Here is a 15,752-nt window from a genome sequence, read left to right as displayed (position 1 = left end):
AAATGGAGAACCAAAGGAGTTCTTTGAAGATTTATCTAAATTTTTATTTTTCAATCGAGAAAATGGTTCTCAAAAGTGACAAAAATCTTGTCTAAAAACAGGTTTGTTAAAATTTGATATTTTACTTAACAACTTTTTAAAGAGTTGCGAAAATTTGATAGGGCAGAGGCAGCAAAAAATAAAAGAGATAAGCATTCCAAAAGCTTTGTTTTGCACTGCTCCATTACATATTCAATCCTTTCTTTTCAAGTTACCATTCAATAGATGCTAAATAGATAACAAGAAAAAAAAATCCATTATACATTTTGATTAAGGATTATTTCAGAGATTTGCGCCCTACTTATTGAAAAAAAGGAGGTTGTTCTCTTGGTGAGGTTTTAGAATCGAGACTTCTTCAGTGCGGAATGCAACCGGGATTTTTTTTAAAAAAAAATAGACCTTGACTCAAACTAAAATTATAAAGAAATGAAACAAACATTTTATAAAAATTGATTTCATTTTATAATTCTTTCAATTCAGTCAGTTAAAATTGGTCAAACAGTTGACCAAATCTGAGGGCTAAAAGTGTATGATTTGTAACTGCATCTTTTTTCCAACATAGGGTGGACTCAACACCACAAAACTGAGATTGCTTGATTTGCTCCTCCCTTCATATCTTTTCATGCTTTTTCGTGATCACTTATATTTTAGGAAGAGGAGGGATAAAATCTGTGGGTATGCCAAATAAACCACTGACATCATGAGATCTTGTTAGTTTAGGTAATCTTTGTTCAAAGCATAGGGAAAATGCCCTCGCAAAGAAGTAAAATGGAAATACTGTGTGCAAGTTCGATAATCAGGACTAGACGGAATTAGAGGAAGGGGCCCTTTCGTTGTTGTGTTAAAAAAAAAAAAAAAAAAGAAAGAAAAAAAAAATATATCGAATAAGATGATCACAAAACAAGAGCTCCTAAGATGTAAAATGGCACTACTGATTAGCTGTACATTACATGCGTTTGGAGACTTTACTACATTTTGGAAGAACTCTCCACTAAATGAGTATGAGAATGTATTACAAAAAGAAACTTTTTCATGTTTTGCCGAAAGGTACAGTCACAAATAGTTTCCTAAGTAGAATAGACATATTACAAAAAAGTGGGAATTGAAAATTATATAATGTGAGACCATCATCGAAAAAGAGATCTTAGTCCACAAGTACTCAAAGTTATGTAATTGACACTGGACAAGAACATTAAGGACTATCCTAAGAACATCAAGGGACAAAAAAGTTTTAACTAAACCAAAGATATGGCAATTTCAAGTTTCTGTTTGTTCATTCTTAAAAAATCAATTTCCATACTTCAGAGAAAGCTAAAACTCTGATTTGCCATGTTCAGAGCAAGATAGTGCCATATTGACAAGGAAACTGCAAAAATTCATTTCTCGGTTGCGATGTTTCAAAATCTTGACTCCTACTTCGTATTTTAAAACGAGACTGAACCAACATCATAACTTGAAATTTTCACAGAATACTTTATATAGATATTAAAAATCACAGAAGTTTCCAAGAGATAACATGGAGTGGCTATCCATGTAGAAAATGAAGTATAACAAGCAGACTGCAAAGCCGCAAACCAGGGCACACATTTCTGCAATTCCACCATCAATGTTAAAATGCAACTTTATGCGCTCTATTGGCGAAAAAATGAACTAAAAACTACTACTAAAATCTTGTATCCATAGACTAAGGTCCCTTTTCTCGTAGACAGTCTTACATGAAAGTTTCTGGGGTATTTCAGAAAGTAAAGAAAGAAGATAATGATTTAATCATTTTCTATCGGAGAGGTGTGAATCCATTGCTTTTTAAGATTCCTTGCGCCATTTTTTGAATTACGCAGAGGATGAGAATGTCCAAAAATCACTGCGATTTGATCATAAATAGTACAAAGAAATTCACAGGAAGTTCCGAACGATTTATGAACATGAGATTTCAAGTATATGCGCAATGAATACACAAGCCAAGAGACAAGGTCTTGGACTTCCCCCTCTGCAAGAAATTGATTCAATCTAATGTAGCCTCAACTCGTCCAAGAGTAGGCATGAAGATAAACTGAAGGAAAATGTAGTTAGCTTAAGTATTCTAATACTTGTCAAACACTTTAATAATTGTGAGATTCTTCAGAAAAAGAATGTACACAGAAAATAAAGAAGAGGGGCAACTCCTTTACAAAATTCACATGAGTGCATTTTGATTTTGGGACATATTAATTTGAATTCAATTGGACTAGATAAATTTAATAATATAAAATCACTGAGAATAAATTAAATTTTAAATGGCTTGATGTCTCGTGATTAACTAACTAAAACAGCCAGAAAAGGAACCTGTAAAGTCATCAAATCTTCCAATGAAGATCTTTATTCATAATATTTACACTAATTTTCTTTTTTCAAACAAGAAAAATCATCTCTAAAATCGTGGCGAGGGGATCCTCTTGAAGAACTACAAAACTGACGTTCAGTATTTTTTTTTCTTTTTAAAACAAGTGATGTGCCTCTTTCACTGGTTACTTTTACCGCAGGGAAGCTTGATGACAGAGTCGCACATGAGGTAGAAAAATGGACTGTTTTCGCTTGAAGGAACCGCTATTTTCAGCTACTAATTACACCAAGGAGAACTGTGCACATAGGGTTTGCAATATTTCTGGTTTCTTTGGATTCTATTCGTTTGCACATAATTATTTTTAAAAGAATATGTCCTGATGTTTAAATATATTTTTCTTGTGAATAAATAAAACCTACAATTATTTCAAAATTGGTGCAGACAAAGCATATTTTCTTCGGAAAATATAACAAGAAAAGAATAATGAAAAAAGCAATTCCATCGAAAAAAGTACTATTCAAGTCAAGACAAGCTTACTGAACTAATATTAAGCTTTAATAGGACGAGTGTCTCAATGTTGAGACAAGACATGTTTTGCGACTTGAAACTTAAATTTAGCTTTGTAACTACAAATATTGCAGTTGAATTGAGGTTCTTTGCCACATTCTTGTCGAATATGTCTCCTTAAATTGTTCCATGTGGAGTATGACCGACTGCATCTTAGACAGGTGTAGCTTCCTTTCTGTTTGGGAGGCCAAGGCGGCGGAAACGTGCTAGAGTATAAGGAGTCTGAAACATAGAGCAGACGCATTAGTAATCAAAATTAAATAATGATAAAGTGACTGAATTCTTGATGGAGACGACATGTCAACCAAATCATCATTAAAGACCGGATAGACTTACAGCTGATCTTTGACTTTAATAGCCAGCCTAACTGACTTTAAAATTTTCACTGCTGGAGTATGACTGAAAGATTTTATTGAACATGATTCCATGGAGAACACAAAGAAGTCCTGACCTGGTGTAGATATATGGCCAATTCTGGCGGACAATAAGGAGTGAAGGGACCAAAACAAACCCAAGAGAGCTTTCCTTGAATAAAAATAAGATGTAGGTATACTTACAGTGATTTTTTCTTTTATGGGATTCAACAGAAAATTTTAGGATAAAAATATTTCAATTATAATGTACTGATGAGCACTATCTCCTGCTAAGAGGGGAGTTGTTATCACTGAACTGATTTTAGAAATATTTTACAAATAATTAGACCCGTGAATAGAATTTAATCTTACGAGTAGGCGGTGTTAGGGAACAGATAAGGAGACAACTGTTCTCATGGTGGTTTTTTGTATGAACAGCATCGATGCAAATCAAACTATATTTGCTGGACAAGATGCAGGGTCTGCTCAATAGCCTTTGGAGCGCAAAAGATTGAGATAATTCTCAGGAAGGATGCTGCAAACTACTTATTTGAAGAGCATACACCTTGACATATGAACTACATGGCCTATCTCTTGAAATTGCAGTCTGTTTGTGCGGCAGTAGAGGACTGATGAAAAATTAGGTGAAATTCCAGACTATGGGCCGTTCATGACATATGTACCGCTAAGTTTAGGATTTTCGTCACCCCTACGTTTTTATGCCGTAGGTACCTATTCTTTAACTTGTAAAAACTGAATGGCTTGACTCCTCTTTACAGAATCCTCTCTTCTTTTGAACGTTACATATTTTATGAACGGCTACTAGAAAGATTATTTTATTTCCTGCCAAAAATGCTTGAAACAATGCTATGGCAAGCTGGTGCGTACTCAATCAACATTGCAAAGTAATTTCTACCAGGAAAAACCAATTTTTCCATTATATTGAAAGCACCTTTGGCAAAAAAAATTGACTTCTCTCATTATTATTTACTTTGAAAAAGGAGAAGGAGAAAAAATCGGAGACACGCTGCTAATCAAGTAATTATAACAAGTTTATTACATGATATATTTATAAGTATGTAGCATGTTTGCATAAATTGTCACCACAGATAATTAAAGAGTAAAATAATAAATAAACTAAAATTAAATTCAAATTAAACTATTAGTAAAGATAAATAAATAATGATAAGTATAGAAAATACAGACTGGCATTGACAATGTTCTCAATAATCAATGAACTTACAGGGGAAGAGGGATATTATCATTGTCAATAAATTAATCAAAGTTGGGTAAAACGAAAGCACATTTAAATTCAATGAAGTGTTAACTAAAGTTTATCAATAATATTCCATGATATAATATTTAAATTTGTGTTTGAGCAGATATTAATTAACTTTCCTAGCTTCACAATTATCACCGGACAAAGCTAAAATTAATACTTAAGAGAAGGAAGGAAAAATAAAAAAAAATAAAAAAATCACAAAAGTACCTAGAAAATTTACGAAATTTAAAGGGATTGAAAAGGAATTGATTTCTTTTTTATGCAGAGACCAGAAACCAAGGCAAGTCTAGACTCTTGTTGAATAGTTTTCAAAGGCAAGCTTTCGAAAGTTCCATGAATTTACTTTCAATAAAAATCAATAAATAAATTAAAAAAAAAAATTAATCTCTGAAGAGGAAAAAGGCAACATTTGGATTCTTAACAATATTTAAAACTTCGACAACTATTAATGAATGGAAATTTCCGGCGGGAAGATCCTATTTTAAAACTGTTAAATAAACGGTGGGAGCTCCACAATTTTTTGCCATTTTTGACCAAAAAAATGATTCAAGTTTAAAACTGAGGTCTAGGTAAATATTTTGGGAAACAACCCAAATATATAAGGTGATAAAAATGGCTATACGGCTCAAGGAAACCTAATTATCTTGAGGTGGTTACTTTTTACTTTGCAGTGGAGATTTATTTGTCTCTGAGTCAAATCTTACAATCAAAATACCATGCAAAAAATTAACAATTCGCCGGCAACGGACATCTACTAATACACAGAGACGAGTCAACTTTTCCCCGTACATTTAATCCCAAAGCACTTTGATTGTTTGACTCAGCCTTCTAGGCAGACATTTACACGAGTAAATTGAGGCTTTAGGTGAGGGAAAATGAAGCAAAGAACTTGAGATTCATAGAAACAAGTTTGAAATTTTAGTATGTTCTCTGGCTGAGAATTTTAAGGATATGATTTTGACCATTACTGTGCCTTTAATAGTTAGAGAACTAAATATGGAAAACTAGAATCCTCAATTTTCAAATTAATGTTTCTGGCAAAAAGGTGTAAGCAGCTGAGGACCTCAGCACAAAAAAAGCCTCAATTAGTAGCATTAGTTAAAATCAGGAAATAGAGTGGAAGAACATGGGAATGTGAAGGGCAGCTCTGGTATAATACTGTTTAATAGCAAGATATTGATCAGCAGATACAAAAACGACATGATGAAATTGACAGTGGAGGTTTTCAAAAATGTAATTCTTTGAAAGAAAAAAATGAGTGATTTCAAAAAATATCCCTGAGTTTTTCTGAATTTTTCATTACTGAATATAGTCCTGAGTGGGTTGTGAACTTAATTCAAGTTCACAAGAATTGTCACATTTAACTGAATAATATATAGAGAGGCGAAGAAAAAAACTAGCAAACCAAGAGCACCTGAAGAAAGAGAGAAAAAGATAATTAGGATCCTTCTCTTTCATCATTTTTCCTGAATATAACCTAATTTTATTTTTACAAACAGTAACAAAGGTAGGATGATGATATTCTTGCAGAACATGAAACTAACAGGCAGTTTTAACATTAGTTGAAAAAAAAAAATCTTACACGAGTAAATGAGTAAACAGCTAGAGACAAAGCTATCAAAGAGGTAGTGAAATTCCATAAATTGACATGGTACAACTGATACGTTCCTAGGTAAGCTTGAAAAAAGAAGTGTATGATGTTATACACTGCCTAGATGTAAAATTACATAACTACGTAATAGGTGCTGTGGAGATTTTTTTATGTCATGTCAAGTCAGATAATTGAGGTATTCCCGCATGAAAACTGGGAATAGTTTTGTACATTAGACAAAACAGAAATACAGACATTTGCTTTTTTTTCATGCCTTAGGTGAATTTGAAAAAAAATTTTCCCCCTCTGGGAGAAGGGATGACTGAATTATCAGAGGGGAGATTCACTTGATGTGGTGCATTGATAAAAAGCAGCAATTTTAGGAAGGATAAAAATAATTGAAGTTTAGGGTGTACATCGAAGAAAATACCAAAATCTATTGGCTCCCCTATTACATTGGCCGGTCACGTTTGAAAGAGAAAAGAAAAATACTTTATGAAACAGCATGCGGGCACACAATTCATCACTTGGCTCATGCCAGAAAATGGTGTGCCCCAAGAATGTTGGTATGTTCTAGACTGAAGTAAATTTGATGACTCAAGATCTTGGTCAGCAGAAAAAAAATGGCCAATTTGCCAGGCTTTGAGTAATAATATTTAGTGGAAAAGTTGTTCACTGGCCTGAATGCAAGTGGTTTGAAAAATAAAGGAGAGAAATAATCAGAAGCCTAGAAAATATGTAAAAAGAAATCTTAATCCTAAACGAACATGAAAATTATACACGTGGAACTTAATGATAGGGCAAAGATCAATGGTGCATGATGGTAGAACATACGTTATTTATACAAATGTACATGAGGATCAATAAGAGGACAAATACTTGATTGACTTATACTGGATTGACTTATACTGGATTGAGATGATCGACGCATTAGCATATGAAACATGCTAAACTGCGAGTCCGAATGAGCCCAATCTTGGAAGGCATCCATGCCCAGGACTTCCAGGGAAATATTTCGTGAATGGGTTCAATGAGTAGAACGGGTTACATTCAAGTTACAACAAAGAAATTAACGCCATTGATAAACACCCTCCAGACTGTTTTCTACATCACAAAGAATTCTTTAGGCTTGGAAATTTTGTAATTTTATGGTTAAATTTTCAAAATTTCTCACAATTTTCCATCCTCTTAGAAATACTATGAGAATTATGTTTTAATCTAAATAACAATGAAATTTCTGTTTTTGCAAAATAATAATGACGCTATCTTCAAAATAGCGTGAAGAAAAATAATCAAAGCCTCATTCAATATAATTGATAGTATATTTGCAATCATTGCTGATGTAGGTCTGGAATTTCTTTTCACTTTCAGAATAATAAGGAAGATATTTTGTGGTAGTAAAGTTACATAGGCTTGTTTGACTCAGAAGAATTAACAGTAGTATAGTGTCCCAAGTGACATTGAGTAAACTTTTATTCTTAAAATGTGAATTTTTTTATTGAAGTAACCCATTCTACAAACATAATATCAAGAGGAGAAAGTGTAAAAGGAAGTATACAGAAAAAAATCACAGTTGACCTATAATAATGTAGCGAACAGGGTGAGAAACAAGATAGAAACTCAGTTGCCTGTAAATGAAATTTCAAAAATTCGTCGAAAATAAAGGATTCCATCTAAATACCAACAGAACTGTACAATGAACAAAAATAAAAGTTATTCTGCAGGCACTGAAATCTGTATCAATAGAAAATCGTATTTTATAAAGGTAAGGACAAGTAAGGCGAGATTCCTGAATGAGGTATCTGAGGAACAGGAAACATTTTTTCAATGAGTATAAGATTGACCTGACAAAAGAATGACGAGTAGATTCGGTCACTGAATTACAAAAAAGAGGTTTAGTTTTTCAGAGACTTTAATAACATGTTTAAGAAGAGCGGTTCAACTGAACTTTTTTTAATAGTTTTGAAATTTTAAGGTGAGGAGCAAAATTCCTGCATTGATTGATAATTTTCAATGAAAAATAGGGGCAGTGTATGAAAACAGAATTTAACTTTCCAGGTGTCCGAGTAACTTGAATCACTTTACGAACAAATATTTCATCATTTCCCACATGAAGGCGCACATTTCTTCTGCGCTGTTTCAGTATTTCCACTAAAATTTTATTTTTTTATCGGAGAGCCATTGCAAAAATTTGCTGATAAATTTCAGTTTTTATTTCTAAAAGTGTGAAGAAAAATCTCTGGAAATTTCAGGCAAATTTATGCAAAAGTTCTCTTATGGAAAAATAAAACGCCGTATAAAAAAATATAAAAAATGCAGTAACGGTGCAATCGAGATATGTCCCTTTGTGCGGGGGACAATGATTTAGGTGATGCATAAATGCTGTTCATTCAGTATGCTGCCGAGTGGACAAAACGTGCAGAATGCAATTAAATAATTATACCTTTCTCAGCCTTTCTCAGAAATAGGAGATTGAAGCATTACCATTCCGATTTCAACTCTGAATTTTAATTAAGAGGCATTTTCCCTGCCCCTACGATATTTCAAGCTGCTGACGATCCTGACACTTGTTTTTTCTTCCTGATTGTTTCATATCAACTATAGATCTAGCTTCCATTGGATAATCCTAAGATAAGTAGGCAGCCATCACATATTTAAGTAAGCGTATTTAGCAAAACAGAGCCATTACTAAGTGATCTATTCTAATATCCTACAAAAAAAAAAAAAAAAAAAAATATAGAAGTCATTAAAGAATAATTGTAAAAAAGGGAAAAGAAATTACCAAAACCATATTGTGCAATTAATTTTCTTGGCTTAGCAAAAATAACAACTACCTAGTAATCTAGATGGACCGTTGCTCATTTGAAAGTCGGTAGCTAAGTACAGCTTAAACTTTTTCAAAGAAGAAAATTTAAGAATTGAGGGCACAACTAAGGCACACTATCAAAAGTATCTAAAAAATAAATACAAATACTGATAAAAAAATCGTATCAAAAAGTAACAAGGGGATACTTTCCTTCAATTTTAAATTTTTCTCAAAAATTAAGTTTTATAATTCGTTTTTTTTTAAAAACCGAGTATCACAAAGGGTAGAAAAAATCATTAATATCCAAAACTATATGCCAAAAAAATTTATAGAAAATTTTAGTTTGATACAGCTAAAAATTTAAAGGCAACAACTGCACAGCTTACAAAATATTATCACAAAAACTTATACATCACAAATTTAAAGACATCACATTCAACCTTTATTACCTGCAGACTTTTCAAATTTTAGGAGTGGTATGTATTCACCATGGAGGGGGCTGAAATAAGTATTTCCTCCTTCAATTGGCTCAGTACGTCACTAAAGGGCGTTTTCCCTGCATGAGCTACACAAATAAGCAGGAGTGATTCTAAAATGAGTGACTGACAGATAATCACGGTTGACTGTATGCGATAAATACTGCATACGTTACACACAAATGCATTCTTAATTAATTCAAATAGTTTTTTATGTATCATTGAAGTAGCCAGTATGATCAAGAGAATAAAGTCACTGACAAATTAAGTCTGACTGGAAACATGTGTTTACTCAGTTTTGAAAATCTCAGGGTTCAAAAGTCTGCTATTGACAACTGGTTTTGAAAAACTACTGATCATAGAGCAAAATACAGGGAAACAGGAAAAAGATTGACCTAGCCATACATGTTTTCTCATGAAAAATAAAGCTTCTTGTTGGATGAAAACTGTTTGCCTCTTGTTTTAAACATAATTAGTGATGTTGAGTTATCAAGGTTTGAGGCTGAAGTGTGCTCACATTCAGGTGTTTGAAAAGCAAGAGCTGCAGAAATAGCTGCCTCAGGATTTGTATATTATTACTAACTCATAAGACCATAATTAATGCTATTTCCACAGAATTATGAGTCTTGGAGACTTTGTAGACTTCACCATAGGCTATAATACAAGTAAACAAAAGAAAATAAAAAAAATGAGAAAAGTAAGAAACGAAGATATCGATGAGAACCATACAAAAAAGGATCTTAAAAAATCATGTACAAAATGCTTAAAAATACTTAAAACTAACTGCTAAATGAGTGCTGGAGGTAAGACTTATCAAAAAAGATCTGTCATTAAGTAAGTAAGAGAGCGAATCTAGAATCTTGCTCAGTAACATTTTACATCACACAAAAGGAACTAATAAGATTAAATTTAAAAGGGAGGTTTACTTAGAAAAGAGAAAGTTGTAGAAAAGAAGTTATTCAAGAAAAGTGTCAACGATAAAACATTCCTCGGCAGCAACAGTTAAATGGTTATGTTGAAATTGAGAGTAATGAATTTCATATTGAAGGAGACAACTTTAAATTGAATTTTTTAAATGGTTAGTAAAAGTGGAACAAACGAAAGAAAAGATCAACTGGAATAACTGGAAAAATTGTAAAAATCATTTTTCAGCTATTAATTACTTTGAGGTCTAATAGAGGAATTGCTCCTGAGGATGGTTCCTATTCCTTATTTATTACGCTAACGGAGTGATTCTTACGTTGTGACGAACTGATTTTGTGGTAAACAAAGATTCAAGTCCTTAACGACAGTTATATTTTTAACAGGAACAATTTTAAAAACAGTAATGTCATTACAAAACAAACATGTTCAAGATTTACAAAATAGATAAATAAAACTAACGCTTAAATTACAAAAGTATAGTAACATGAAACAAAAATGAGCAACGCGCCAAGTTTCCTCGTGACTATGTACAAAACAGTGCCTACTCCTAGCGGGAAAACAGTGATAAACAGTAGAAAGGAGCACCAATCAACTAATCGTACTGTCAAAAGCAAAGTAGATATGTTACATTCTTAGTTAATTCAACATCGCTCTATTCAAAAGAATTAGAATAAGACTTATTCAAAATGGGAGGCACGATTTTGACAAACCGTAATTTCATCGTCAAAATCAGCTTTTTAAAACTCTTCCGCTCTAGAATATGTCAGTATACTATCATGTCATCTAAATTAGAACTGATTCCGTGCCTTAGGGACAAGGAGACATAACTTACTTTGTTTAAAAAATTGGAGCGAAAAAATAGGAGCAAAGAATAGGAGCAAAAATTCAAAGGAGGCTTGACATTTTGCGAGTAAAAAAAACTCTGGAAAAAAAACCAATTTTACGATCAAATATTTTTAGATCGCGGATTTAAGAGAGTATACAGATACGAGAACTGCCATGAAAAAGTTAAATTAGGTTTTGGTTGGTCCGGTTCTCCTTTTTAATTTATCGTTCTAAAAGGGAATTATATCAAAATTAAAATTTTCCTGCCTCTTATTTTTTTTTTGTGAAAAATAATTTGACAAACAGGTTTAAAACTGATGATTTTTATTTTTGATGCTCTAATTTATCTTTCAAAGGAAGGTATTGAGCCTTTGGGTTGGCGTTGGACTGGGTTGAATGAACTTCAATTACTTTATAAGAATAAACATTAAGAGAAATAAAGAAGGCAGAGAAGTTAGTAGATGTTGCATGGTTTAATGGATGATGACTTAGAAGGGAAAGAAATTAATTTTTTAAAGGTATCCTCTCTATTGAGCCAAAGTGTATGCTATGTTGTGAGATCATGTGACATAAAAAAGTTGATGGTACAGGGATGTAAATGTAATCATACTGAATGGAAAACGGTGGAGAAGAAAAGAATAGCCAGAGAAAAATCAGGTACAAAAAACTTTTAAGTAGAAGTATTCCTCTTCTGAAAGGCATTAGTGATTTTACAGTGGACAAAAAAACACTGACAGTGACAGCTTTTCTCCACATACAAACTAGAGGCTTTAACGAGGCAAATTGGTGTAATTATTGACCTTGTTGACTGTTGAATATTTGATCGTTGGCCTGACGATCTTGGAAGGTTACCAATGTATTCCGGACACATCAGAGATCAGATCTTGAGATTTTCAAGGAATTTTGTGCAAAATTGGCTAAGAAATTAAAAAATTAAAGCCAGTTAGAGGGCTCTAGTTTAGACTAAGAGAAGAGCCTTTGAGAGAGTTCAGGCAAAAAAAGAAGAAAAAAAAAGAACAGTGAGAAAAAAGGGCAAGTAAGGCATATTGAATTCGTCTTGGTATGTCATTGTCAGTAGAAAGTCACAAAGAAAAATAATTACTGTAAACTTTAGACTGAAGAGAGCTTAAGTAAGAGATATTACTCCTCAGATTCAGCCAGAAAGTTTTTTATGACCACTACCTCACATCACATCCCTCCAATTTGAGGGTGGCCTTTCAATGAGAGAAAAATATTAATGGTAAAAATAAGTGCTATATCCTGAGAAAGTCAGTAACTTAAGCGAGGGATTGGCTTGCGTCTATTAAAGATGAGGATAAACATCAAATTGAACCCTCAAACACAATACTCTCTCGGAAATACATCAAAATTTTAAAATAAATCTTGTTCTTGTTTTTCACATGTGTAATGTATGTCACCTCAGTTATTGGAGATTTAGAGCTACAAGTTGATCTCCTTTTAGTCATTCTAAATTGTCATATAACCTTTGAAAATACTGAATACAATCAGAAGTAAGAAATTTATTACAGACACCACATACCTCTGTTGAAGTAGACCAAAAGTATTAGATCAAAAAGGGCGTAAGTCATAGGAGAAGGGGAGCTGGGAAAAGTAGGGGTCTCATGTTGACATGACCAATGGTAAATGATAATTCTACTAGAGACGGTAACATGAATGAATTCGGGATTGGGGAAATCTCACTGGTTTTCTCAAAATGGTAACAAGGTTGAGATGAGAAAAGCTATGAGGGAGATAATAAGAAGAAATTAAACCAGTAGGTTCTTAAACAATGGGATACAGTGAAAACCGGAGATCATCTGTATTGAATCTATGGGAGAGGCTAGCATGTGTTTTAAAAGCCAGCATGAAATGATGATGGTTGGTGTGAGGTAGTTGATTTCTGAGCAAGATGGAGGGTTTGAATGTTTTCGTAGTAAAAAAAATATTGAGGTGAAAAAAATTATTTTTCCTCCTTGAAAAGAGAGGACACTGGCCATGAAACTAAAAATAAAAAGCATCATTAATTTCTAAAAATCCTGAGGATAATATTATGTTAAGAGTAAGCAGCAATATTAATTAAAGGTGAAATACTTAGGATGTTTTTTCAAGTTTGAGAAACTTCATAAAGAGGATGAGATAAATGGTAAGAGCGGCTGAATCAGTATTGAATCACATGAGTTTAGAGCAATTAAGCTCGGGTAGATAAAACCTTGTAAGTACTCAGCACTTAACTTTCCTGTCCTAATGTTTGAGAGTGAATAGTTCACATCAAACTTATTGAGGACCATTATAAAAGTCTTACAACTAAATATTAATAGCAATATGAGAATAATGAGAAGAATTCGGTTGCTTATCATACAAGTAGATGAAAAAATAAGATTCAAAATAGAAGAAAACTTGGCGTTTCAATAAGTAATACAACACAGAGAGGTGAGGGTGGGAACAAGAGAGATTTACGAAAATACTCCCATCAAAAAGACACTCACAATGAATATTATAACAAATCATCAATTTGATGATAGAATAACAATTAAAATCAATTTCTGACACGATGCAATATTTAATGGTTCATACTTAAAACATAACTGAAACTTGACATTCAATGTATTGCTGCTTTTCTGCGCAGGAACCAAGATGTAATGAGCACAATAAAAATAAGAGCAACTTAAATTAGAAATTCCCATGACTACCGCGCTAATGAAGAGAGGGTAAAATGATGCTTCACTCCATGATAGGCATAGCTAGCTTCATTACAATTAGTTTTCGCTGCGCAAATGATGTGATACGAGGTCAATGAAAACGCCTTCATCACTTAAATGCAAGCTTGGATAACGTTATAACTTAATAGAGTAAAGGAAAACTTAAAGACAAAACAGGGAAGAGAAATAAATACTACAGAAATAACAGACTGAAAACGGTAAACACAAGTTGAAAGTTAGGACTGACTCATCGAGACGGCAGAGAGGGAAAGTTAACTTTCAAGCGCTGTCATTTGTTTCGGTAACATTGTTGAAGCATGCAGAAAGAGTAGGCCTTCATCAGGAATTCGGGCACGGTTCACCCTAAATACGTGTGTCTGTGTCTATGTCTATGTTTCTTTCACTCGAACAAATCCATTACTAAGTTGATACTTCATCATTGCTTCTATAGTCAAAGATGCGTATCATTGATAAAAGCAAGAAAAACTTAGATCACAGGTTAAAAAAACCTGTACCGTCAGACATGGAATCATCAGAAAAACTGACAATTAATTGACAGAAAATTAATTGAGAAATTCAGAGTAATATACAAAGCCTGGTGGTATGCAAGCTTCAATTAACGGCAGGTAAACAAATGAGCACTTTAAAAATTCCAATTGGTAAAAAAAGAAATGAAGAGAATATTGTTGAGTTTCTTTCTGAGGAACCGAACCAAAACATTTTAGGTAGATCACTATTATTCAGAGGACCTGATCAGCTGAATAATGAATGAACGTAATACCTAGGTAAGCGCAAATAATACAGATTTCACTGACGTGTTTGAAGGGTAGGGTTTAGGGAGAATTCCAAATTTTGTACTAGGGAATAAAAATTGCACATGAGACTCATCAGAAAAACTGACCAGAATTATAGAAAAATTAAAGATTGTGGTTGGCGTTAATGAATAGTTGATCAATTATTATTGTTAATCATGTTGTCAGCCGTTTTCTTTTCTACATGCAGATCTAGAGTTGTATTGTTCGAGGGATGAACAGGGACAAAAGGAACAATGCTTGAGCTAGAGTGATACTTGCGGATATGAACGCGGAGATTGCCGCTCTGCTTGGCGCGATAATCACAGTGTGGACATTGATGGGCCGGCTCCTTCCCGCCGCATTCGAACACCTCGTGTCGTTTCAGGGTGCTTTTCCACCGGTACCTCTTGCCGCAGTGCTGGCAACTGTATTGGTTCTGACTTGTTTGTCGAACGTACTTCGGGTTGGGGTCCCACCCTTGAACCCAAGGCATGTACTGTTTCATTGAAAACCCTGAAAAAAACACCAAACGTCCCTTTACAAATCTGCACAAACATTGAAATCACACGAAAATTTAGCCTCAAATTAGACGCTATCAATCAAAATCAGGTGAAAGGACGGCAACTCTGCTGTGCAACGCAAAAACGCCGTTAATGCCATTTTAAATTTTTTGAAAACAATGTATCATAGCAGAAAAACTTGTGTGCCTTGGGACAACGTTTTCACAGAATTCTTTCGCAAATACTATCAAGAACTTAACTTGAAAGTTTGAGGTGCATGGGTAAAACAGTTTTAATGTTATAAAGTGTTACGTTACAATAAAAACGAGGGAAAATCTTGATGGATTTACGGCGTTCTTACTTCGCACGACAGAACTGGGGGGAACGCGGAGTGTCACCTTCCGGAGGGACTGTGGTAGGACAGGGCACTGTGGCAGTTAACAGTCGCAGAGCGCCGAAGAGCGTTCTGTTATGTGTATATGGATCAGAATTAGCGAACTACGTCAAACGTTCTTTCATTTCCTTTAACGATTGGAGTTCAGGTATTTTTACACCCTGATTTTCCTAGTTTTTGAA

At 33.6% G+C, this 15,752-nt stretch overlaps 1 protein-coding gene across 3 annotated transcripts in view; it reads right to left on the bottom strand.

Moving 5' to 3' along the window:
• Positions 1–15,752, bottom strand: part of LOC109041068 (uncharacterized) — a 70,702-nt gene that overhangs the window by 9,086 nt on the left and 45,864 nt on the right. Inside the window, exon 4 of one of the 3 annotated variants that reach the window (XM_019057234.2) lies at positions 887–3,148. The exons of 1 other annotated variant lie outside the window; for it this stretch is intronic. In XM_019057234.2, the coding sequence (XP_018912779.1) occupies positions 2,931–3,148 (218 nt within the window). In that variant the 3' untranslated portion in view covers positions 887–2,930. Of the gene's footprint in view, positions 1–886; positions 3,149–4,313; positions 15,190–15,752 lie in introns of those variants that run through there. One more of the 3 variants, XM_019057230.2, reaches the window with a different exon arrangement.

Source organism: Bemisia tabaci, chromosome 1 (genome assembly GCF_918797505.1).
Source record: "Bemisia tabaci chromosome 1, PGI_BMITA_v3".
Lineage (NCBI taxonomy): Eukaryota > Metazoa > Arthropoda > Insecta > Hemiptera > Aleyrodidae > Bemisia > Bemisia tabaci.
This window is presented reverse-complemented; position numbering and strand designations above follow the sequence as displayed.